Genomic DNA, 25,985 nt, shown 5'->3' with positions numbered 1-25,985 from the left:
TTAAACTGATGATCTATAATCCGGAAAAATCGATAATCCGGAATCGCCGAAGTCCCGACGAGTCCGGATTAACGACTTTTGACTGTATAGCATTGTCCTAACATAGGTATTTTGACACCAAATCGGACTTTTTGTGAAATAACATACTATTTTTTTTCCATATTTCGATTTTACAACTCAAATTATGCCAAAGTGCCAAGTTTTTAAAAAATCGCACGAGTAGTTTTTAAAAAATTAGTTACTCCATGTTAATTGAATTTGGTACATATTTATTAATATCTTTTTTAATTAAAATTTATAGAGACATTAGGTATTTTTTTGGAAGCAGGAAAGATGAAAATTTAGCCACGCCTTCGTCGGGAATCGAACCGCGTAGCTCTCAATTACAAGCTGAGCGTGCTGACCACTACACCACGGAGGCTCACTAAGAAGGTGGGAAAAATACCCTATAACTTATTTGATTCTACATTTCACATTTCAAAATTTAGGTTCACCCCAAATAAAATTCGCCCATTTTTTATGATTTGTTTTTAAAATTTGTATTTAAATTTTTGTTTAATTTTTCGAAATTTTTTTTAATTATAACCTATAAAACTTTTTAACATCATCTTAAAGTTAGATGTATATCTAAGCATACCTGCAAAAAATTAAAGTTTTTTATTCAAAATTTCCTAAGATATACATGATTTTACATATTGACGCGGTTTGAAATTTTGGCATATTTGAGATAAGTATAATAACGCCAAATGTGGTTTGTGCACTTTATTAAAATTACTTTGAAAGTAACGACCTTTTTTCCGGTCATGTACAATGAAAAGAAAAAAACGAAAATAGTTTGCTACAAATTATGAAGTTCTTGGTGCACACTGAAAGAAATGCGCCAAGATAAATTTTAAAATTTCTCACCAAAAATTACAAAATTTAGGCATAATTTGTGTCGCAGAATCGAAATATGTGAAAAAAAATATTTTATTTCAGAAAAAGTCCAATTTTGTGTCAAAATGCCCATGTTGGAATAATGCTATATATAAATCTAATATATATCCTAAGTTTCGCTTTCGAGACATGGAAAAGGCAAGTTAAATTTCGACAGTCGGTCCAGTAGAACGGGGGGGGGACATACAGAATTGTCCTTCTTTTGTGTGTGTATATGTACAAGGTGTATACTATTTATTTTAAAAAAAAATCAATACTTACTTCATCTAGCTGGTAAGTACCACATACAAAGAATTCAGAATAACCCCCAAAAGGGCACCATTCAACAGAATCTGCATGAAAATGTGTTTTCTGAGACAGCAGAGATTCAGTCTCACCATTAACTAGATCTGCCATGATACTGCACCTGATAAAAAAAAGAACAAAATAAAATAAAAATAAATTAAAAAAATTCTTTTAATTTAATAAATGATACTTTATGATGACATAATTTTTTCATCAAAATATAAATGAAGAAAAATTTGTCTTAAATATAATTTTCATTCAGAAATTATAAATCGTAATACAAAAAGACATGTTTTATTTTTAAAAATTAACGATTTAATATAGAAAATGAAAGTAAGATTATAACACAAAACATGTAAAATATTTTACCTTAAAGACAATTTTAGAAGATTTAGAACTACCGTATACGCTCACATAATGTCTGCACTTCTTTAATTAAAATTACATTACTAAAATGCAGGTGCGGACATTAGATGGGTCGTTCAAACGTCGCGCTTTTTCTCGTGAGTAATCTTTGGTGTAAATTTCATTTCAAACAGCCAAGTTAAGTTCTAAGTAGAAGAAAATGGCATAAGTAATAAAAGTATCAAATTGAAAGTTGTCTAATTGCTACCTAAAATTTACAAACTCACTTTCTCCCATCCTCATATATATACAGTCAAAAGTCGTTAATCCGTACTCGTCGGGACTTCGGCGATTCCGGATTATCGATTTTTCCGGATTATAGATCATCAGTTTAAATCTGGTAAAATGGCATGCAGAAATTATAAAATTAAAAATATAAAACCGTAATTTACAAAATAAAGAACAATTATGATCTAAAGGGTATCAAAATTTACAAAAAAAAGCTTAATATTTATTTGTTTACTTTATTAAACATTTCTTTCAATGTAAGTTGTTTAAGTTGATTCGTTTTTTTATGTGATAATACATTCTCTTTAATTCTATAAACAGACATAACTTCTTGTTCAGTTACAAAGTTCCGCTGTTCACGTCCTATAATTGCTGTGTCGAGAATGGAAATTTTTTCGTTTTCAATAACCTCTGTCACTTTCTTCGCTATCGGAAGCGAATTATAATGATGAGGCATTTGATTTAAATCATATCAAAGATGGAGTACATCGAGATGAAATACTACATTGAGTAAGCAATTATAAGCCAAATAAAATAAAAACATCTGCCCTTAAGATAAGGATAGTGAATTCATTGCACACTGCTGCCGCGCTAAAGATAAACAAAGTTTAGATAAACAAACGTTAAAGTTTAGATAAACAAAATATATGCCTTTATCCATTTTTTTGCAGCAATTCCACTTTTTGTGTAATGGACTCCGAAAGATACTTTCACTTTCTATATCCTTTACATATTAGTAAATATATATCGAAAATTCTATTTGACATAATCGAAAGTTCAAGCTTACTTTTATAAAATTGCTCTAACAGTCTGCAAAAAATAATAATCCGGATCCAATTCGAAGATTAAGGAACAACGCAATCTGCAACATTAACTGAAATAGATAATTAGATAATTTTAGCTTAGCGTATCCCGTCCGTTATACATTAAACACGCATTTGTAAACGTATTTTGTGCACGCGCACACGCAAATTCGCAGCGGTAAAGGTCTTACGTGCGTGGCGCATGCGCAGAAAGGTTGTAGCTTTGAGATCCGGATTATGGGTGTCCGAATTAACGACTTTTGACTGTAATATAAATTACTCCGTTTACGTTATCAACACTTGGGAAACGTATTAGTTCGCACAGGAGCACAATATAGAGGCACAAATTAACAACAGTTGTGATTTTAATATTTAGTTCTGCACACGCTAAATAAACGTTGGTTCTTTTAATATCTTGTACACATTATTAAAAAAAAAAAAAAAAAACGTTCTGACGCACTGTATGAAAACCCATTTCGTTTCGTCTTCAACCGCCTTGAATTGTGATGTAGGAAGCGTTCTTGTTTGGCACATATCCCGTGTTACTACGTACCCTTGAGCATTCATATTACGAACATACGCAACTACTTTTTTTCCTAAGTTCGAAACTTACATTTCGAATCACGAAACACACGTCTTGTTTTGTTCGTTGCCGCCCAGTTGATCAAGCTGTTTGCTCCATTTGCGCACACACTTTTCTTCCACCTTATATACTCTTGCTGCTGCTCTTTTTCCCTTTTCTTGCACAAAGTCTACGATAGCAGCTATACAGCGACTTAAAAGCCGCTGTATTTTCCCATTTCAAGCATGCTACTTGCTAACAATCACGAATTCCAAATGATACTATGAATGAAAAGAGAAAGCTTGAAATATGCGAATACTCCAAGGAGGAAGGAGAAGAAAGTAATTTCATTACAAAACAGTATTTTCTGGAAGCCAGTGTAGTGAAAACCTGTTTAGACTGCCTTCATTTATTATCGCGTCTACCTAGTGGATTGCTAGCACCGACGTTATGACTGAATAACAGCTGCACCGGAATGCAAGGAGTCTCTGCTTTCCACCCTGGCGCCAATCAAATATAAAACAAATGCATATTGTTTTTTTAAGGATGTTTATTGACTAAAGGGAAAAATGCGATGTTAGAAAAATATATTTTAAAGTAAAAAATTCTTTTGTTTTTTGGGGCGCGGACATTGTGCGGGTCACTTTTTTTTACATAAATTTTATCTGTAAAGTTGGGGTGCGGACATTACACGAGTGTATGCGGTAAATATGTAATTAAATTAATATTAAATATTTTACCTTTTTAGATAGTTGCATTGTTTTAATGAATGCAGTTTATATATATTTTTGAATAAATAAACATAAGTATATTAAAAGTATAAATATGTTACTTGCAAGGAAAATATTTAGTACAATTCAAACACACACACATTAAAAAATAATAATAATAATAATAATAATAATAATAAAAAACTGGAAGGTTTCAGATTTCATCCAAGGGCGTAACGTTTTGTGTGTTACCTTTATTTATTAAATATCATGTTCTTTGCACTTAAAACATAAAATTCAGTTCAGTAGCAATGTTGCAAAATAATTTTAAAATGAGCATATCTTTAGAATTTCCGATACACAGTTCCGCGCCGCTGGAGATAAAAAGGTTCCCCCCCCCCGTAGAGTGTTGCCATTGCTCGCTTTTAAATCATTGAAAATGTTACTCGAAAATTCATTAAAGTTTTACAAAATATGAAACCGATAATAAAACAAATTCTAAATTTCAAATTTGGTCTTCCACATGCTCATATTCGTAGGAGGATTAAGTCATTCAAAATCCGATGGCTCTATGTACCGTTGTTTTATCACAATGCGAGAAATATACATACATTTATGCAGATTTTTCAACTATTTAATTTCTTCAAATATAATGCAGGACTCTTAACATTTGGTGGCAACAGTTTAAAAAGTGGAACGGACATTTATAGTGATTCAACGCAAAACGAAAACAATAGTCTTTCAGGGACAAAGTCCCTTTGGACTAAAAAATATTGATAAATATATTTAAAAAAAAAAAAAAAAAAAGATCGTATTCACAGAATCTTACAAAATTCATCTTCTAGAAAACACTGGCGGAATTCAGTATTATAACTGAAATAACTTGTAACATTATTAGTATAAATTTAAAATATTTCTTTGGACTAAAAACTAAAGTTTAAAACTTTCTGAGAAATGAAATTTTGTGGCTATATTTCTTAAGATATTTACTAATAATATTGTAATCAAATCCAGTATGATTTTACTGCAAATTGATATTTAAATAATCAAATCCTACTAGTTTTCTCATGTTTTTAAATAAAATGTATTTTAATATCTTATGCAAGCCATAGACAGTGATTGAAAAATATCCAACAGGAATGTAAAGGCAATTAGAGGGTAACGAAATTAAGTAATAAAATATTTGCACCGAAATGGTGCATTGAGGCAGTACAGGGCACCGTTGTGTGATAAGTAAGAGTGTTCTGATGGCATAAATTATTATTTCAATACGGAAATTTTTATGAATATTCAATGCTATATGAGTGTTGAGCTCACCAACATGCATTTTATCTATGGTGCTGTAGCTAAAAGGGAGCAGCCACTCAATAGAATTATAGAGAACAATTCCCAAGTACTTCTTTTGAGCAACTGCCCCGTTTCTGTCTGAAGCTTCATAGAAAAGTGCATGTTAACGAGATTCACATAGCGATGCATACGACTCGAAAATTGCACGGGAATAGTGATTTACACAAGCAGAATGCTTTTACCAACCACTCAATGTATCATTTTGGCACACACGTTCCATTACAAATTTTCCTAATTTTGGTCCCGACTGCTGTGCCGAAGAGCCTGAATTCGAATCCCGGAGAAAGCCTGGATGTTTGTAAATGATGGCGGAACTGAACTAAATCACACTGTCATCGTGCTCAAAGCTGTTGTCAACAACACGCATAAAATTTGCACTTCTTGCCATGAGGAATTTTGTGGGCTTGGGCTGATGCTACTGTCAGACAAGTGAGCATAAGTAACAACAATATTTTGTCAAGTGCTTTTTGAATCATCTTGTATATATCAGAATATCTCAAAAGAATAAAAATATACGTGAAAAAAATTCCACATTTTTATAGCTATTTGACTTAAATTTCATGTAATAAAAGCATACGAAATTTTAATATTAAATTAGTATACACAAAAGCTTAATCTCAAGATGCAACTTATATTCCTCTGAAATGTTTTTTTTTTTAAACGTAATGCATCTGAAACTGAGATGGACATTCAAATAAACAAATAAGTAAAAATAAAAAATAAAATTCTGAAGAAAGTATATGTGAATTTTGTGTCCTGGTAAAAGAGAAGTAATTGTCACTTCATTTATGGAAATATTTTACATGTGCATGCATTCAGTTGAAACAAGTGAAGCTACCTCTTAAATAATCATGTATTTTTTTTTTATTCAATAAATGCAAAAGAATCTCTGGCATTAATTTTATGATGGAATAACACCTTAGCATATCCCTCTCATTATTTTGCATTGCTACTTAGAACAGCTATTTTTACATTTCATATTAAGAGTTTTGAGTTTCTAGATTAATCTTAAATTGGCAAATCTATGATAACAGTTCAGCTTAAAAATGTTTTAGGTGTTGAAGGAGAATCTGTATATGAAAGTAAGACTACAATTTTAAAGAAATATTTCTCTTTACAACTGATTTTTTTTTCTTTTAATTTTTAATTGTAAATCTTTAAGTAGTTGTATTATAATCTGAAAGTTTCAGATTGCAATTTTCTTTCCTTTTCCTCCTGTTTTTATTAAACAATTTGTTTACAAAAATTACTAATTTTTCATGGAAATGGGTAGGTGGCAGACACTTCAACTACTCCAAGCTCACAATCATCTTGCCAGCTGTTTTGAGAAGGACAAATTTTTAAATGAAAATTCTGTATTTAATAGAATTAGATTTCAGATCTCTTCTTGTCACTGTGTCAAGCTCTTTTTCAAATCTGCACCAGAATACAGATTTGATAGACCGCAAAGTATTTTTGTTAATCCTGCTGTTAGCTCATTTCAGCATGTTAATTTCCCTTCATAAGAAATAACTGAAAACATACATACATATATATATAGAGAGAGAGAGAGTCTCAAAAAAGTTATTAGTCACGTTTAGTTTTTGAAAATAATGGCAAAGAATTTTAAATGGTTAAAACTGAAATTATAAATGCAGTTTTGTTTAAAGTATGTCCTTTCTTCTTTTTATACTACTTATTCTTCCCAAAAATAAAATACTGAGCTCAGAAATTAGTAATATTCTTTTACAGCGTGAAAACTATATTACAGAAATCCCCAGCTACTCCAGACTCTCTAAATCCCCTTCCGTAAATACAGTATGTAAATTTATGACATTATGTTGCATCGACGTGACAAACACAGATTAAAAAAATTTCCCCTTTGAAATCTTAAATAAAGTTTGCGTAGAATTAGGGTTATTTTGAAGTTTTGTTTTGATGGCTGCTTCAAGAAAACATATGCAATTGGGAATCAGTGAATTACTTCTTAATTTAAAACTAGGAAATAGGAAAGTTTTTGAGATCATTAATTTAATACAATTAACAGTTTTTAACATAGTGATGACACATTTTAAAATGACAAAAGATGATCAGAATTATCCTACTCAATGCAACATGCTAAAAAATATTAGAATAGAAGACCTTATGCTCTCCAGAATATTATTTAAACATACAAAATGCTTGTTAATCAAAAGATAAAATAATAATCTGGTGTAGTGTATATTAGTAGGGTGACAAAGGGAACAAAATCATGTCAGTAAAAAGTTGAAAAAGCTCTTCTTCCTCAAAATCTATTAGAAATGAAAATTCTTAACAGTAGAAGATAATATTTGATGAAGAATTCTTATCTAAAATCTTGAATTCAGAAGATAAATTTTTAACATGTATTAGATACAAAACAGAATTTCAGAAAGTAAACATAGTTTTTTTTTTTTTTTTTTTTTTTTCTGTAGAAGGTACGGAGAAAGGAATTAGGTGCATATGATGCCCACTGAAGCATAGCATCACCTATAATGATGATATAATAAGTCAGTATAAAACATACTGATACAAATGAAATGTGATATAATTAACATCAAAACTTTTAATTCCAAGTTCTAACAAAACAATGGCTATATGCATTCTATTATGAATTAATTCCAAATTCTAAGAAAACAATGGTCTATTATGAATGTGCAATTCTAGCACCTGTGAAGTATTCAAAAACTATCTCAATATGCAGATTTAAACCTTATTAAATATATTTGATAAACAATGGAATATAAAACTAAAAATATTTTGTTAAAACTAAAATTAGCAATGCAGTATGACAATCAAGTAAAAAATAATAAAAAAAATCAAGTAAAAAATAATAAAAAAAAATTAAATTAAATCCATACTGAAAAGATAATAGTAATAACACTTTTAAAGAATAACAAAATTAACAAAATTAAAAAAAAAAAAATCTTTTCTTTCTTTTGATTTAACAGAACAGTAATTATCCAGTCACTTTTCTGAAATCCTTTTCTTGCCATTAAAAAATAAATAAATATTAATTTTTGAATTCAGTATTTTACTTTAAAAAACGCGTTATTTTGGTAAAGCATTTTATGTATGCATTGATAGCTCTTTAGTTTTCTACTGATTTATGTACTATCTGAATAAGTAAAGTGGAGTTATTATTAATTCTACACTTGATCAATCTAGAAATATTAGTTAGTCAAGACCAAATTATTCATACCACAATAGGTAAAATAAAAATACAATCATTATTTATTTACATCACGAATAAATTCATATAATTGAAGATAAAGAAAATTTACCAATGATAATATTATTACTTATAATACATATATTTAACTTAAACAGCTTCTAATGATCAAATATTAATTTTAAAAATATTAGGCCATTTGGAATATTTAAACAAACACACATGTCAATTTAATAACTGGCACTTTATAGAAAAGATAAATAAAAGTATGTATGAAAGGCAAACTGCGTATAAATAAATTAGAATAAATTGTGTGTTGTCCTTTGTATAACATTTTTATTTATTATTAAATAATTTTGTCATGTTATGAAATGGTTTATACATATACAGAAACAATTAATTTATCTTTATTTAATACACGTTGTATAAGAAGCAACAATACTGTTACAATTTTAATAAATGATTGCCTTATCCACCCATTAGTGGCAGAAAGGAAAAAAAAAAAAAAAAAAAAAAGAAGTTCAACACTATTAGTTTGGGTCGTATTCAAATCTTGGTGAACAGGTTGTTTGCATGGGCATTTTTTCCCTATGTGTAACAAAAATATGGGCTAGTTTCTCCTACAAAATTTTTCATGAAGGCATCCTACTCTTAGGCAGATAGTTCTAGTGTGCTTTCTCATAATGGAATAAGATAATCCAATCCTATCTTATATCAACACAACTGTCACAGAATGAAAACTCATGAAATAATTAAATTAAATTTTATTAAAACTGCAAAATATTTATTTTCAATATATTTAAATTATACAATATGTCCATAAAAATCCTTACATAGTCTTTATTTTCACAGTCATTGGTCATAGACATGTACTTTGTTACAAAATTTTTAATGATGTGAATCTACAATGTTATATTTTTAAGATTTGAAAAATAAATTTCATAAAACCAAGAAAATATAACTTCTTATACACTTTCCATGTTCACATTTAGTATAATTTTATACTCACTCTAAAGCAGAAAAAGCAGAAAATGCTTGGCTCCCACACAACAAAAAATTTAGCATGATTTATTTTAAAGTTTGAGATCATGTTTCTAGACTTTAATGATGAACTATTCTTAAAAAATTTTTCAACTGAAATTTTTGAACCATTTACACTGGAACCTCAGGATATGAGTTTAATTGGTTCCACCATTGAGCTCGTATAGTGAATTTCTCGTATCTAGAAACAAACTTCCCCACTGAAAATAATGGAAATTCACTTATTCCGTTCCACACCCCCAAAAATATCAGCATAAAAATCAATTTTCCAGCTAAACAACACTAGTAAATAATATAACCGTAGTTTACCTTTATGAAGAGTCATGACTGGCAATAGGGATGTGAGGAAAGAAAGTCGCCTCTGATTCAGGAATGCTCTCTCTTCTTAGAGTTTTACCCCACTGGAAGCAGGTTCCGGGTTTTGCAGGCAAACTTATCTAATAACACTTGTTTCTATCTCCTTCTTAAGAAATCTAAGAAGAAAGAGAATCTTCTTGTCTCTAAAATGTGACACTACATTGTCATTACAAAAGTTCATGGTGCGTCCACACACTGCTTTATTAGGGTAATTTTCTTGAAAGAAAGTTTTCACTTCTTCCCACTATGCCAACATTTTTTAAATTTTACTGGAAAAGAGGGCCTTATCCTCTGTTCCCTACTTCTCTAACGAAAGCTCTTCCCTCCACTAACTCATTCAGAACAGCACCATCAATATCCAGACCCCATACTTTTCCCCAGAGATATAATTTTTTCGACTAGCTGCACTGTGTTGTCCACAAGTTGAGGATTGAAATTTAAGTCAAAAACACTCTGAGGCCACACTTTTCTTCCATGCTGAATTCAAGGGTCCTCACTGAGACTTCTTCCCAAGACTTATCAATGAGGTTTAAGCAATTTAGTACTGAAGTGATCCTTTCAAAATTCTCCGAGGGCCAGGCTTGTATTTTTGGTCACTTAGAAACATCTTTGAAACAAGGCCTTTGTGAACAGCTTCTTAAAGATGAAACTTGGACATAATAACAGACTTGAACAGAAATAACTTACTGGCTCATAGGCTGCAGAAGTGGAGTGGTGTTGGAAGGAAGAAACTTGACTTTTATGAACTCAAATTCCTCCAGCAAATCATCTTCAATCTGTGGAGGATGTGCAAAAGCATTATCAAGGACCAGCACAGCCTTGAAATGGCAACTTATTTTCGTGAAGGTATTTTTTCACTGAGGGACCAAAAACTTTATTGACCCACTCGATGGAAATCTGCTGTGTTACCCAGGTTCTGCTGTTGGCGCACCACATCATATTCAGCTGGTTTTTATGCACCTTCTCCCTCTTCAAATCTCGTGGACTTTCTGAGGGGTAGACCACAACAGCTTAATTTTACAATCTCCATTTGTGGTGGCGCGAAACAAGAGATTAAGCCTATCTTTCACTGGCTTGTGGCTAAGCAAAGATTTCCCCTCTTGCATAATGCAGGTTCTCTTAGGCATTTACTTCCAAAAAAGATCTGTTTCATCACAATTAAACACTTACTTTTCCTTTCTAGTAATAAACTGTAGGAACTCTGGCCGAAATTTATCAGCAGCAGCTGTATCAGAGCTTGCAGCATCCCGATGTTGCACAACACTATGGACACCGGATTTTTAAACCATCCGCAGCTTGCCTTAAATGTCATCTCATCTTCGGCCAACGTACCTAGTATACTTTATAGTTGCTTCTCATTAATCCACACCAACAACTGCTTCTCAACACCTTCTAGGAGTTTTGGATGCTGGTGGAAGTAACGGTTCCTTTGGCCACATGAAGTTCCTTAATTTCTTCCTTCTTCTTCAGGTAATGTTAGGTTATTTAGCAGGGAGGGATGCCTTCTTGGAGGACTTTCTAAGAGAAACTGGCTCGTATACACGCTACACATGGGGAAAACCACGAACACACCCATGCAGCCAGCCCGTTCGCGGGATTCGAACCTCAGACCGAACTACCAGTGTTCAGCGATTTTAACGCTCGGCCGCTGGTGGGCTCCTTCTTCTTCAGAATAGTGCAAATTGTCGAGGTCGAACGGCTGTAAGTCTTTGCCAATTCCATCACTCTTATGTTTATCTATGACTTTTTTCTTAATTTCAACGGCCATTTCTTCTTTCTCTTTGCAGCACTATCTGCGGCAACAATCTTCTTGGGAGGCATCGGAAACAATTATTTTTACATTAAATTAAAAAACTATTAACTCATAAGTGCGCAAACATGTAGGTCCAAGAACACTAAGTGATCTCATGAGGGGATTCTCCGAGTCAAGCCAAATTGGGAAACGTGCCACACATACCAACAGCCTGGCTCGTAGCTCAGATTTAGAGACTAATTTTTCGCTCATACTTTCCTCATATCTCGAATTTCTCATATACATATGTGTTCGTATCTCGAGGTTCCACCTGCCTTAAAAAGGTTCCTTAAATAAAAATTAAAAAAAAAAAAAAATTACCTTGCCAAATAATATTATTTTGATAGAACCAAAGGTAGGACACTGATACACATTTAAAACACTAAACTTTATTTATATGAATCATAGAATCTGCATATAAAAGAAAATTAACATGGAAATGAAACCCAAAAATTTTTCATAGTTTACTGATAACAAAATGTTGCATAATTAATTATTTTGAATAAACAATTTAGCTATGATAAGGTCTTCATAAAAGTTCAAATAGAATTTAATCTATGTTTTAAAGGATTTTTAGACAAAAAGAAAGTTAAAACTGTGAATCTGATAAGATAAAAGGAGATTTGGCATTGTAGTTAATGAATATACTCATAACTACTTAAAAATGTTTTGTAAAAAAAAAAAAATGAAATTGCCACTATTTTCATCTACACTGGTCGGGGGAAGGAAATGAATTAATTATGCTAAAATTAGACAAAAAATGCATATTTAAATAATTCTAAATATCTGAAAATATGGAACATAGCAAACTGCTTTTCACTTGTTTATTTATTTATGTTATTTTTACAGTACAGACCATATTACTTTTAAAATAGTAAAAAACATGGGGAAAACAACTCTGCACAAATATTACTTTTTAATTAGTTGCATATATTGACTTTTGTGCTGAGTGAAAAAATTTACAGCTAAAATATTAAAAAATCTTAAATGCTAATATTATACGTTATTACTCACATTTTTATAATGATCATCACAGCTTACTCTGATCACATGTCCTTGATGTAGCTTTTATAAGGAAAAATTTAACAAATAAAACTCTTGTTTTCAAAACAGTTTATTTAAATATTACAATCATTCATATAAATACAAATACTTGAGAATGAGGAAAATTATTTATCAAAAATAAAGAACTCATTCCCAATTATGCATGCATACAATATACTTTTTCATAAAATTCTTACGTACCCATGTACAAAAATTATAAATAGCAATATTTTCAAATGGTTTAATGCAAGTATTGTAACAAGTTGAAACCAGTGTATTAGCAACCTGTTATTATTTTCTAATCAATCTAATTACCTGATTGTGTACATATAATTTAATTTTTATTTTTATGAAAACAAAGAAAGTGCTAATGAAAGAACAATTTACACATTAGACCATAGAACACTTAAAAGCAGTAGTCAAACAATATTTCATATTGCATGGCGTTTGATTATCAGAGATATAAGATTTCAGATATCAGAGATAGAAGATTTCATATTAATCCAGTCATTTTATTATTTTGGTTTTAATTCCAATTCTACTTTCATAAACTTCAGCTACAATACAAATTATTAATGCAGAGTTCGATAAAGAAGCTTTCACTGACATGTATCTCTGCAACACTTAAATTTATTCATTAGCTTTAGCTTCAATAACCGTATTTAATTATGTAAAATAACACTCCAAACAAATATTAATTTAGAAGTGAAACAAAAATCAGCGTTATATTTGCAAATTTTCACAGGACTAGTTTCGATGGGTTTACTGAACCATCATCTTCAGCTGCCAAAGTGCAAAATACACACATAAAATACTGAATTTTGTTGATTGACTTCTAAATAAAACTATTTATTTCATGAATTAGGCAAGAGACCTTATTTAGGCCCATGCTCATTGCATTTTAACTTGACTTCAATACCTTGTTCTACTTTTCCTGTTAAGCTATAACCTTCCCTTTGAAGCTTTCTAGCTAGTAGGATGGGATGATAAATTATATGTTTTTACAATTCCAGTAAATTGGCTTTTTGCAGTAGCATAGAACCAGTTCAGTAAGACAGCAGATTTTCTCCGACTTTCGTTAGCTGTTTGGCCAGCCGCAATACTCAGATTCAAACAATTATTTACTTCACTTTGTTTTCATAACATTATTCACTGAAATGATATCTACACCAATGCAGCACCAAACCAGGCAACCATCAGAATACACTTTTTCTTTCTGAATTACCGCCCTTTGTTCTTCTAATAGTAGTTCAAAATTTTTGTTCTCTGTCAATTTTTAATATATTTTGTAAATAATTACATTTTAATTTTAATATTAGTAAATAGTATATTTGACTTTAGCATTGAATTTATTTCATTTAAATTGTTTCTGTATATTTTTATTTTATATGAAAGGAGGGCTATTGTATTGAGGAGGCATTTAAAACTTTCAGATGAACTATTATAATTAGGTAATTTAAGATGATTCCTCATCTAATTTTAGATGAACAGAAATACAGTGATTTTCCTGGGAAGAGGGATTCAATTGAATCTGATTAATCTCTTCTTGATAAAATTGAATCAGATTTTAATTGTATTCCTTTTCCTATTTTGTATTTTTATACACTTCAGTTGATGGTTTTTTTTTTTTTTTTTTTTTTTTTTTTTTTTACGTTTTCATTGGGAAATTTTGCAATTTTACTGGTTTTAAATTTCATTTCTTTTCATGTCTTTGTGGATTTGATTCTAAATTTCTACTATATTATATAACTGATTAATTTTTCAGCAGCATATTGTGCGGAAATAACAATAGGATATTTTTGAAAAATTTATATATATATATATATACATATATTTATAATATATTATAATCTTTGTTTTTTCTTTAAATCAATTTTGTCCTCCTATGCTTCCTTTATAATGTTGTCTCAAATGAAAGCTTAATGTTAATTTGGCATCAAATTCTCGTTTTTAGGCATTTATGCCAATCCGGCCTTTATCGAATAATAATGGAAAAATATAATAAGAAACTCTTACGCTTCTATAAGATCAAAATTAAACTTGCAAATTTTAAAATGCTGAAAAAAAAAAAAAATGCAATTTCAAATACAATAGAAGTTCATTAAATTGCATTGTGTCATTACAGCTGACATGCAGAATTTATTATCTCAGTTATTACTTTAACAAAAGCCTTCCCAATTGAATGAAAAGTTCAATATGCAAATAATGTGTTTTCATAATGTCACAAAGTAATAGTTACACTTAATAAATTAAATTTTATGATTTTATACTTAGAATTATTACCCGGGTTGTCATAATAATATTAAATATGCATTTTTACCACTAAACTGTGTTGCAGCAGCTTTGAATTTGCATGTGTTCCAAAAGCACATGTTTTCTATTTTAACAGCTATCATAAGAAACAAAACCAGATTGTAAATTTCCCATGATATAAAGCATCTTATAAAACAGGTATATCTACAAAGATATTTTACAGCTTGTAGACACTTATTTACAGTTTTCTGTTATTCAGTAATGCACTAATTAAAACTTTAAATGTACTAGGTGGTACACTGCAAGGAATTACAAACTTTGATTTGACAGTACATAAAAACTGTTCATTCAGATACAAAGGAATTTACATATAAATTACCAGCTTGCTGCATAGTTTAGCTTCCATACAAGTGTCTCTCTAAATTTGATTTTTAATTATTTTTGTATATTCTATAAGAAAATTATAAATTAAGAATTTAAGCTTCTTCTCCTAACTTACAGTTGAATTAAGCAGTTCAAAAAACGACATTAGATAAATGCCCTGGAATTTAAGAACAAATGAAAAAAGAAATTGAATCTGAAAATTTTAATGTCTCAAATAGTTTGCTAAAATTTAAAAACCATACAAAACCCATAAACTGTATAAAAAATCAAAATCTAATCTTCGTATGCAACTCTCACCCAGGAATTTGAGGAAAAATTAAAAATAATCACATAATTAAAATGAGCTGTTAAAAATAGAATTGCCCACAGTAAGGAGAGAAATTTAATGTGATGTTTTTCAGCATATATTATTGCCATTAAAGGATTTATACACATATTTAATAAAAAAAAAAAAGACTTCATTATTCAAGATGAAATGCATATTTCACTGGATTGTTTGTGTTCAAGGCTTCAAAACAATCTTCCTCGGGTAGCAATACTTTTTATTTTGCTGGCTGGGAAATACACTTACTGAAAATAATAAACATTTTGGAAGAAGTTTCCCTCAAGTTCAAACAATTCCAATAGGAAGAGGCAAATTATTTTCTAATTTATGTGTTATGTATTAATCATTTTTATTTTCAAGCTTAAGTTGTTTTGCTTATTATTTCAGTTTTGATTTGTAATTGAAGTTCTAATTTTTTGTTGTTGTTTAAAGTTGGTTGTAAGTTTAAATTGTAACTTTTGTAAACTTTAAAGTTTGGTTAGGCTGCTTTAAAAGTTTTCTTGAGTTGAAGTTGTTTAATTTTAATTTGAGTTTAGGGACTTAAGATTTTTGGTTTTTGTAACTTGTTGTTTTGACCCTTAAGGTTGTTTAACTTTTAACTCTAATTATTTTTTAAAGCCTTTTGGTGTGTTAATTTTTTTTCTTTACCTTATGTAACTTAATTTGTATCCCTCTTTCTTTTAAAGTTTAACGAATACATATTTTCTGACTGGCGGTAGAATAAATTTTTTTGTATTTGTATTTCAATTTGGATAATATGTGTGTATACTTTAATTGTGGCTGAAGAAACAATTTTTATAGTGCTGACATTTTTATTATGAATTATAATGTTGTGTAATTAGTAGTTTCATTTTTAATTTCCCAAAGTCATTTTTGTATTAACTTGGTTCAGAGATTTTCACCCCTTGCCCTCAGTTTGGATTTCTTTCTCGGAAATTCTTATCAGCGGTTTTACTGCACCCTAAAATTCCTTTTCCCAAACGAAACACCATATGTGGGGGGCGAAGTGCTGGATGGATATACCATATGGTGTTTCACGAAAAGAGGACCCTGTTTTGCTGGACAGGCAAGCATGGAGATGTTCTACAGCATACTACTGGTGGGGGGAAATATCCATTGAGTTAGAAGTTTTGCATTATCGACTGGGACCTATAGTGAGGTTAGTTTCTTCCCCTCCCTTGTTTTCGTCTGCAGATCTGATGACACTTTGGTGTGGCCTTGGAAGTTGAATGATGGAATAGCAAGAAACGGCTCTTCTGGTGGTCGGGAAACCCCTTCCCGTGAAGATCGCTAGTGTTCAGGTTGCTGTTTTTGGCTTCCTGCTGATTAACATCTATGCCAAGTTTTCCAAAAAACATGCCAGCTATTAAAGTGGCTGCGCTGTGTTTTCGAGGGAGGAGGGAGACGAGGAAACCATTTTGAATAACACGTTACCTAGAAGGAAGGGGCCAGGGAAATTATTTTTGCTGTTCTCGATGACATCCAAGATGCAGAGAGGGGACCAGCCGACGGCGTGCCATGGCAGTGGAAAAAATTAGACAACTTGCCCGACGGACGCAGTGGTAGCACCTGAATCGCAGAATGGCCAACATCTTGGTGATGACCGGAGTCCTGCCGGACGGCAGCGGCTGTGGGGCGGAGAGCCTGGCCTCCGAAAATATTTCACATTATTAATTCTCATATTTTTTTTTTTTTTTTTTTTACAGAAGTAATCTACAAGTAAAATTGTTATTACCTGCTTCGTGAAAGTGTCCATCTGAGTTGTATCAAGTACCCAAAATTTTGTTTGCTGCCTCCCAAACAGGAAAGGTGAATTGTTAAATTTGTAAAGAAGGTATGTAAACTTCAGTTGTTTCTTCAGATATACGGCTGACTAGTCGCCGCCATTTTAAAATGTAACTATATACATACTATTTACTCCTTAATAAACGTTAGATTGATTTTACCTACCTAGCCTTCTATTTATTCTATTTCATTCCTTACACTGGACCTTAAACATAGAATGGGTTTTGTTTTACACAACGCAACTTCCTGAAAATTTAAAATTGTTTACATATTTTGTTCTTATGTTACACTATGATAACTGCTCACATACTTAGTATGTTATTGATACAATATTGGTTGAAATGTTCTGTTATGTTACATATAATGCACAGTTACCTACCTCATAATCTAGTATGAACATTTACAAATGTTATTTCACAGAAATGATGTTCAGTAGTAAATATCACGTATGATTTTCTAGTATGCTATAATAATATAACATATGCGAAAAATCATAATTTGGATACATGGTGACTGATATCCTTACCGATCTGAAGAAATCAAGGACAGACTAATCAGAAAAAAGGCACAAAGACAATAATTAGAAAGAATAATAATAATTACAAAAACAAATTAGGTTAGAAAATCAAATTCAATTTGCATTTAAGTATATTTAATTTATTTATATTATATTTATTTGCATATAAGAAATTTTTAAAATTTAAACATTTCATTATCCATTTAAAATGAATCAAAAGTACAAGAAAAACTTAGATACAGAAGCAAACTTCAAGCTTGGATAAAGCCATTATATAAATAAATGTTTCTTTTTATTAAATAAATTAAAAATGCTCTTTTACATGGTGAATTTAATCATGATAAAACTTTAAATGCATAATATAGACTAAAAAATTAGATAACTATCACACAAATGAAACCACAAATTATGTTCCTTTGATATATAAAGTTTATCAAAATTTGCTCAATCAAAATGATGAAAAAGGTTCAGCAAAATTTAGGATAAATTTCATTTGGAAATTTTATACAACAATGAGCTTTCAATGAAAAACAAAAATATGTATCTTTGTATCAATTACAAAATAATTAAATAAGCACTCATGATCTAGCATTCCTTTCAGTTTCCATCAAACATTCCCTCACAAGAATTCGAGCATGCACAATGCCACGTTTCAGTCTCTCAGCAGAGCTCCTACTTCCAGCATATGTGGGTCGAATGTCTTTTCCTAATTCTTCAATGATAGCAAGAAGTTGAGAATATTTAGGTTTAGGCTGCTGTCGAGATGAACCTGAGCCAGTACTTTGAGGAGTGGGATAGCAAGAGGTCGAGGAAACTAAAGCAATATCATCATTTCGGTCATTTCGTGGTGTACCAGGATTACTGGGTAGTGGAGTTCCAGGATTACTCTGAGCAGGTGAATCAACAGAATGATTATCTTCATCCATTTTTTAATGAAATCTGCAAGAAAAGATAAATAATTTTTAGACAAAGGCTCAATGCAGCTTGGAAAATACATACAGCAAATAAATCTAAAACTAAACATACCATTTTTGTTTGAAAGTTCTTGAAAAGAAATTTAGGTTGGCCTTTCAACAATTATCCAAAACAAATGCAATACCTGCAAATTCTAAGACTTATTTATATTAATTTTCAAAATTCCAATGTGCTTCAAATACCTTATAAATGAAATTTATAAGTAGACCTTTAACAGAAAGGATTCTTATCCTACAAAATTTTACACACATATTTAATAATGCATACAAAAATACCGAGTTTAGACATGAGATACACAAACACATTCAAATAAACATGCTTGTACTCGGTATATGATACACTATTTCATATGAAAACATTTTCCGTTCATATATATAAATTAAAAAGATAGTACTTATCAGATAATTTTGGTGTACAGTTTTCTCACATTTTCTTGGCAATAATTTTTCAGTGACAAATGCAAACTTTGTAAACTATATTTGATTTTCATTGTTAATTAAATGCATAGCTGCTAAAGAGAAGAAAAATTTTAACAAGCAAAATTTGTGTACTGGAAGATCAGAAGAAAAAATGACAATGATTGCCACCAGACATTTCTTTTTTATGGAAGGGGCACACACAGATGAGGGTTACCAAAATGATTCTCAATCTCCAAAAAAATTATTGCCAAGAAAATGTATATTAAACTGGAATAACTGATAAGTATTCAAGAAGAAAATTATGATTTTTAACATAATGTACAAGCTTGTTATCCTTGGATAAGATGGCATTCAGGATAATGTGACTTTCCTTAAGGTTCCCTTCATACATTTTATCATAAAGAGAAAGATCACTAACTTGACATCCCAAAAAAGACACTCTTACGAAAACATGGAGTCTTTTCCCTTTCAGTAAAATTTTCAGTACTATTGCATTATTCACCCACCCTTGACAAGAATCAATGACCAAAGCACTATGTTGTCAAGGTAGGCAACCGAAAATATTGCAAAAAATGCATTTATCTGACAACCCACTAACTGTTGCATGCCACCATTTACCTCAGTGTTTGTGATAATGTGCATGGTTTTGAAATTCAAGAGTCATGTTTATGGTTTCTGCTAATGTACGAGTTTTTTCTTGTAAGAAATTTAAACTTCTTGTAACGGAGTTTCTTCTAGTTTCCAGTAGCAAAGAGCATAGAATTGCACATTCTATGAAGTTAATTTGTGTAATTCTCTCATTTTTTTTTTAAACATGTCAAGTCTTCATGGACAGCAGTACTAATTTGCTCTCCAAAGCCAAAAATTCTGCATTCTGATTTTTTCTTTTAACTTAAAACAGATTGTTGTGCTAATTGACAATTTGTCTTCGGACAGTTGTGCTCTCTCCGAAGAAATTGATTCGTATCTAGTTATTAGAAAGCGCTGTGAAAGCCATGGCTTTTCGATATCTAAAGCTATGATAGGTAATATTGTCAACGATAGGAAATTAAAAAAAAGACAACAAATATAATGAAATTAAAAAAACAAAAAATAAAATCCGAAATTTAAGATTTTACATTATGCCTTAAAGGTGCATTTTTTTAACACTTTGGGTGTTACCTTTATTAATTAAATATCATGTTCTTCGCACTTAAACCGTAAAATTCAGTTCAACAGAGATATCACAAAATTATTTTAAAATAAGCATATCTTTAGATTTTCCGATACACAGTCTCGCGCACTGGAGATAAAAATGTTTTTATCTGTAGAGCATTGTCATCGCTTGCTTTGAAATTCCTTCAGTATAATAATCAAAACTTCGTTAAAGTTTTACAAAATATGAAAACGATAATAAAACAAATTCCAAATTTGGGCTTCCAGATGCCCATATTCGCAGGAGGATGACCTTATTCTAAATTTGATGTTTCTAGGTACCGTTGTTTTATCAAAATGAGGGAAACATACATACATTTATGAAGATTTGCCCATGTGCACATCGATCTATTTTCCCTTAAAAAAAATCCCAGAATTGCACAAACTCGGCATCGCGCACCACATTGGCTTTGCCCATGTGCACATCGATCTATTTTCACTTAAAAAAAAATCCCAGAATTGCACAAACTCAGCATCGTGCACAACCTCGGCATTGCGCACCACAATGGCTTTGTCCATGTGCACATCGATCTATTTTCACTTAAAAAAAATATCTCAGAATTGCACAAACTCAGCATCGTGCACTGCATTGGCTTTGCCCATGTACACTGCTCAAAAAAAAAAAAAAAAAAAAAGACAGTCTTATATCTCCCGATCTACTGGGCCGATTAAAATTCAAATTGTGTTCTTCATGTCTCGAAAGCGCGACTTAGGATATATATTAGATTTATATATAGCACTATTCTAACATAGGTATTTTGACACAAAATCAGACTTTTTCTGAAATAACTACCAGTTTTTTTACATATTTTGATTCTACGACTCAAATTACGCCTAAATATGAAATTTTGTAAAATTTGGAGCGAAATTTACGGAGAAATTCACAAATTTATGTTGGCACATTTTTGTCAGTTTGCGCCAAGAATAATTCACTTGGCGAACTTCTTAATATATGGCAACCTAGTTTTCTTTCCTGTGAGAGGAAAAAAAGTCACCATCGTTCCTTTTTACCAAATAATATTCTTTATATTATATTTTTAATTACAACTTATTATTTTAAGTAATTTTTTTTCTTTTTCGAATTTCATTTTAATTGTTTAAGTTGCATGGTTTTTTTCGAATAACTGTTTTAAAAATTTCTATTTACCTATTTGAACTACGTAAATAAAGGTGCAGCGTTTATTTTTTTTCAAATAGTTTTCTTTATATATATTTTTTGTCATAGTTATTATTTTAGGTAATTTTTAAATTCTTATACTTTTATTTTAATTGTTTGTGTTGCATTGTCTCTTCAGATAATTGTTTTAAAATTTTCTATTTATTCCTTCGAACTGAGCATTTTAAATATATTTATTAATATAAATTTTCCAGAATTTGATTTTATTTATTTGAATTGCTTTTCTTTCGGAGGAATACTGTGTAACCCAGACTACAATGCGTTTGAAAACTGCATTTATTAAAAGAGAAAATACAGTAAAGTACAGTTAACACGCCTTTCAATGTTCCGTTCAGAAAAGATATATATAAATAGGAGAGATGAATAACCGACATTTTAACTTAGGATGACTTGCATACACTGCTTTAAACAGTTTTATCATTGTGCCCATTGCTTTACACAATTTTATCCTACATTTGGTTTCTTAAATGTTATTTATATTTTAGTCAAATATTTTATTTTTGAAATCGTAAGATTAAAAAGTTTCAAATTTTAAAAAAAATACAAATACTAAATTTTACCTAAAAATTTATTTTTTCTTCTCTTTTTCTTCAGGCATTCTACTTTATTCTTGCTCTTTTTCTTTAGGCATTCCTCAAGTATATTAAAAAGCATCCAACTTTTCGAAATATCTTGATATTTCTGACAATCATTTTAAATAAAGTTATCGCTGGCTGATCTTTAGAATATGGTAACTGGTAGTTTGGTGACATTTTGGAGGCGATAAAGGTTACTACCTGGGACTTTGGAATAATGTGAGCAGTACTCAGTTCCGATTACGCATTATTTTATGTGAGGGAAATGAGAGATCATGGGATATGTCATGTGATATTAATGGACGAACTACGGTTCTTTAATCGGAAAAGGGGGGAAATTGGGAAACTGGAAATTTTGTATTTGGCTTTATTCTGTGTTGTGTGAAACAGTGTTCGTTAATTTTTGGATCCCATGGCCCTAACTAAAGTGAATTCGAAATGGGTATTTAGTGGGATTGAAAGGGGTAGTAATAAGTGTTTCTTTAAGGTTATGCGAGATAGAAGTAAAGATGTTTTATTAAGTTATTTATTTTACTTGGTACCTTGGTGTGAACTATAGTTGTGAACTATAGTTCACACCAAGGTATGATTTTAAAGATCCTGAAACAGAAATAAGAAAAGTTTATGGGACACGTAATCAAGATTCTGAAGAAGAATAGGTAAGTTAGTATTTTTAATTATTTGAGGATATTATTTTTATGCATTGTTCTAAATGTAAGGTAGAAGTAAAGTAATTTGCGTAAACGTGCATGGAAATAATTTAAATATTTGACACTAAGTATTTGTAACCATTTGTAATGTTTGCGGTATGAATTAGTTAGTGACGTTTGTAATATAATAGATAATGTAGAGGTAAAAGTTTTTGGATATTTTATTTATTTTATACGGGGAAATGTTCATATTTGGAAAGGGTATATACTTTTTTGCGATCAGGTAATTTCATATATGTTCTTTTTACCGGGTTTAAAGATTCAGAAAATTGTTATGCATTTTCGTGAAATTTTTCTAATTTATGAGAAAAAAGCAGTCTACATGGATATAGTGAAGAGTGTGCAATGCCATTTTTGTGCAATTCTGGGATGTTTTTTTAAGTAAAAATAAGTCGACGTGTACATAGTTTAGTGATATTTTAATTAAACAATAGTTATTTTGTGAATTTTATGTTTGTAGGAATTTGGTATACATTTAAGTTGAAGTAAACGTGCATGGAAATAATTTAAATATTTGACACTAAGTATTTGTAATGCTTGCGGTATGAATTCGTTGGTGACGTGTATAATATAATAGATGATTTAGAGGTAAAAGTTTTTGGATATTTTATTTATTTTATATGTGGAAATGTTCATATTTGGAAAGGGTATAAACTTTTTCGCGATCAGGTAATTTCATATATGTTCTTTTTACCGGGTTTAAAGATTCAGAAAATTGTCATGTATTTTCGTGAAATTTTTCTAATTTATGAGAAAAAAACAGTGTACATGGATATAGTGAAGAGTGTGCGCTATGCCATTTTTGTGTAATTCTGGGATGTTTTTTTTTAGTAAAAATAAGTCGGCGTGTACATGGTTTATGTGTATGTGTTATTTTGAAAAACGCGTAAGGAGTATGGTATTGTGCACTTTTTCCCAATTTTGCAGTGAATATTTGTCATGATTAAGCAGTTTTGTTAGATAAAATTTCTAGCATAAGTGTAATTCGGCTAGTAGATTGTTGGAAGAAGTGTTCAGTAGATAAAAAGAAAAGAAACGTGTCTGCAGGAAAAAAAAATAGAGGGTTGCTGGAGGAGAGTTGGTCGCCAAATTTTTGCCAAAAAAACGCCAAGTTACCATAATGTAAAGCTCAAACTTATCGCCTTCCATTTCATAAAGGCCCATAAACGGTCGAGCAGTAAAGTCTCTGAACACTGGTAGTTCACTCCGGGGTTCGAATCCCGCTAACGGGCTGGCTGCATGGGCGTTTTCGTGGTTTTCCCCATGTGTAACGTGTATACGAGCCAGTTTCCCTTAGAAAGTCCTCCACGAAGGAATCCCTCCCTTTACCCCTCGTGTGCTTTGCCATAATTAAACAATCCAATCCTTAATTAAATATAATTGATTTGTAACTTCTACTAGAGCTGACGGTAAGAATTGAAGTGTAAATAAATAATATCGTGTGCAATCTTGGTTAATATAAAATTAAAAATATTTGCATTCAGACAGAAAGTTTTTTGAAATATTTGCAGTTACTTTATAAAAAGGATTTATTAATAACTGTAATAATTACTTATTATACTACTGATGATCAGGATTCAGTTCTTGACAATTACATTCTAAATTAGAATTTTAAGGATTGTCCACAGAACCTGCTGACTTATCCAGCCATTAAGTAACTGCAGATCATTTCTACATAACCATTGAACTTCCATTAATTCAGTCTCTAGAGGGTTATATGTTTATATCATAATTTGACTTTTATAAAAATGATTATTCTAAATCTTATATTTTTATAAAAATATACTGTGATTTAAAAATATGGATGATAGTATCAGCGGCTCTTTCAGCCACTTCAAAAGCAACAGTTTGTTTAAAAATAAATTATGCAGTTAATGTCATAAAATATTTTCATAAAATTCAAATAAACATCAAACGAAAATTATCAGTTTTAGACAATTAGAATTACGCGAAGTTAAAGTAAAGTAGCATACAATAAAACGCCGAAGGTAAAAATTTACTCTTATTTTTTTAAAAAAAGAAAGAGAGAAATTAAAAAAATAGTTAAAAATTTGAATAATATCATCTATAATTTAAAAAAAAAATAGCTTTTCATATAGTATTAATAAATATTTATTACGCATCTTTGAGGGAAACAATATCATATTATTAATTCTCCGTAAAATTTTACTTGAAATTTAAGGTTAAAAATAGCTGTGGCAATTCACTGTAACAAAAACCCATAAACCACATTTGGCTTTATTATCGCTCAAAAAAAAGATACCAAATTTCAAAACGCGAAAATATGTAAATTCGTGTATATCTTAGAAAATTTTGAATAAAAAGTCTAATTTTTTGCAGATATGCTTAAAAATACACCTACTTTAAGATGAAGGTAAAAATTTTATAGGTTATAATTCAAAATTTTTTTCGAAAAATTTATAAAAATTATTTAAAAATAAAAATTAAAAAAAAAACAAAACACAAAAAATGGGTAAATTTTATTTGGAATGAACCTAAATTTTGAAATGTGAAAGGAAAATTAAAAAAAAGTATAATAAAAAAGAGATATTAATAAATATTTGCCAAATTCAATTAACATTGAACTAAAATCAAAATTTTAGCTCCTCAATGTTAATTGAATTTGGCAATAATATTTTAAAAACTACTCATACGATTTTTACAAAACTTGGCATTCTGGCATAATTTGAGTCGTAGAATCGAAATATGTAAAAAAATTGGTATATTATTTCAGAAAACGTCCGATTTTGTGTCAAAATACCTATGTTAGAATATTTTAGCTTCTCAATGTTCATTGAATTTGGCAATAATATTTTAAAAACTACTCATACGATTTTTACAAAACTTGGTATTCTGGCATAATTTGAGTCGTAGAATCGAAATATGTAAAAAAATTGGTATATTATTTCAGAAAACGTCTGATTTTTGTGTCAAAATACCTACGTTAGAATAGTGCTATATATAAATCTAATATATATCCTAAGTCGCGCTT

At 30.3% G+C, this 25,985-nt stretch overlaps 2 protein-coding genes across 8 annotated transcripts in view; one reads left to right on the top strand and one right to left on the bottom strand.

Annotated features, from left to right (window-relative positions):
• The window catches only part of PGS1 (Phosphatidylglycerophosphate synthase 1), a 134,149-nt gene that overhangs the window by 32,108 nt on the left and 76,056 nt on the right, over positions 1-25,985 (top strand). For 3 of the 6 annotated variants that reach the window (XM_085821485.1, XM_085821487.1, XM_085821486.1), the window contains one exon: positions 17,348-17,475. The exons of 2 other annotated variants lie outside the window; for them this stretch is intronic. The gene's annotated coding sequence lies outside the window, so the exon portion shown is untranslated. Of the gene's footprint in view, positions 1-14,346; positions 17,476-25,985 lie in introns of those variants that run through there. One more of the 6 variants, XM_085821492.1, reaches the window with a different exon arrangement.
• Positions 1-25,985, bottom strand: part of LOC118205207 (diphthine methyltransferase) — a 55,525-nt gene that overhangs the window by 28,131 nt on the left and 1,409 nt on the right. For both annotated transcript variants that reach the window (XM_085821496.1, XM_085821497.1), the window contains exon 2: positions 1,198-1,342. In XM_085821496.1, the coding sequence (XP_085677622.1) occupies positions 1,198-1,332 (135 nt within the window). In that variant the 5' untranslated portion in view covers positions 1,333-1,342. The remainder of the gene's footprint in view (positions 1-1,197; positions 1,343-25,985) is intronic.

Source organism: Stegodyphus dumicola, chromosome 8 (genome assembly GCF_044657685.1).
Source record: "Stegodyphus dumicola isolate Sdum_Otavi_A_Nest chromosome 8, ASM4465768v1".
Lineage (NCBI taxonomy): Eukaryota > Metazoa > Arthropoda > Arachnida > Araneae > Eresidae > Stegodyphus > Stegodyphus dumicola.
The sequence above is the reverse complement of the archived record's forward strand: the minus strand, read 5'-3'. Positions and strand labels throughout refer to the sequence as shown.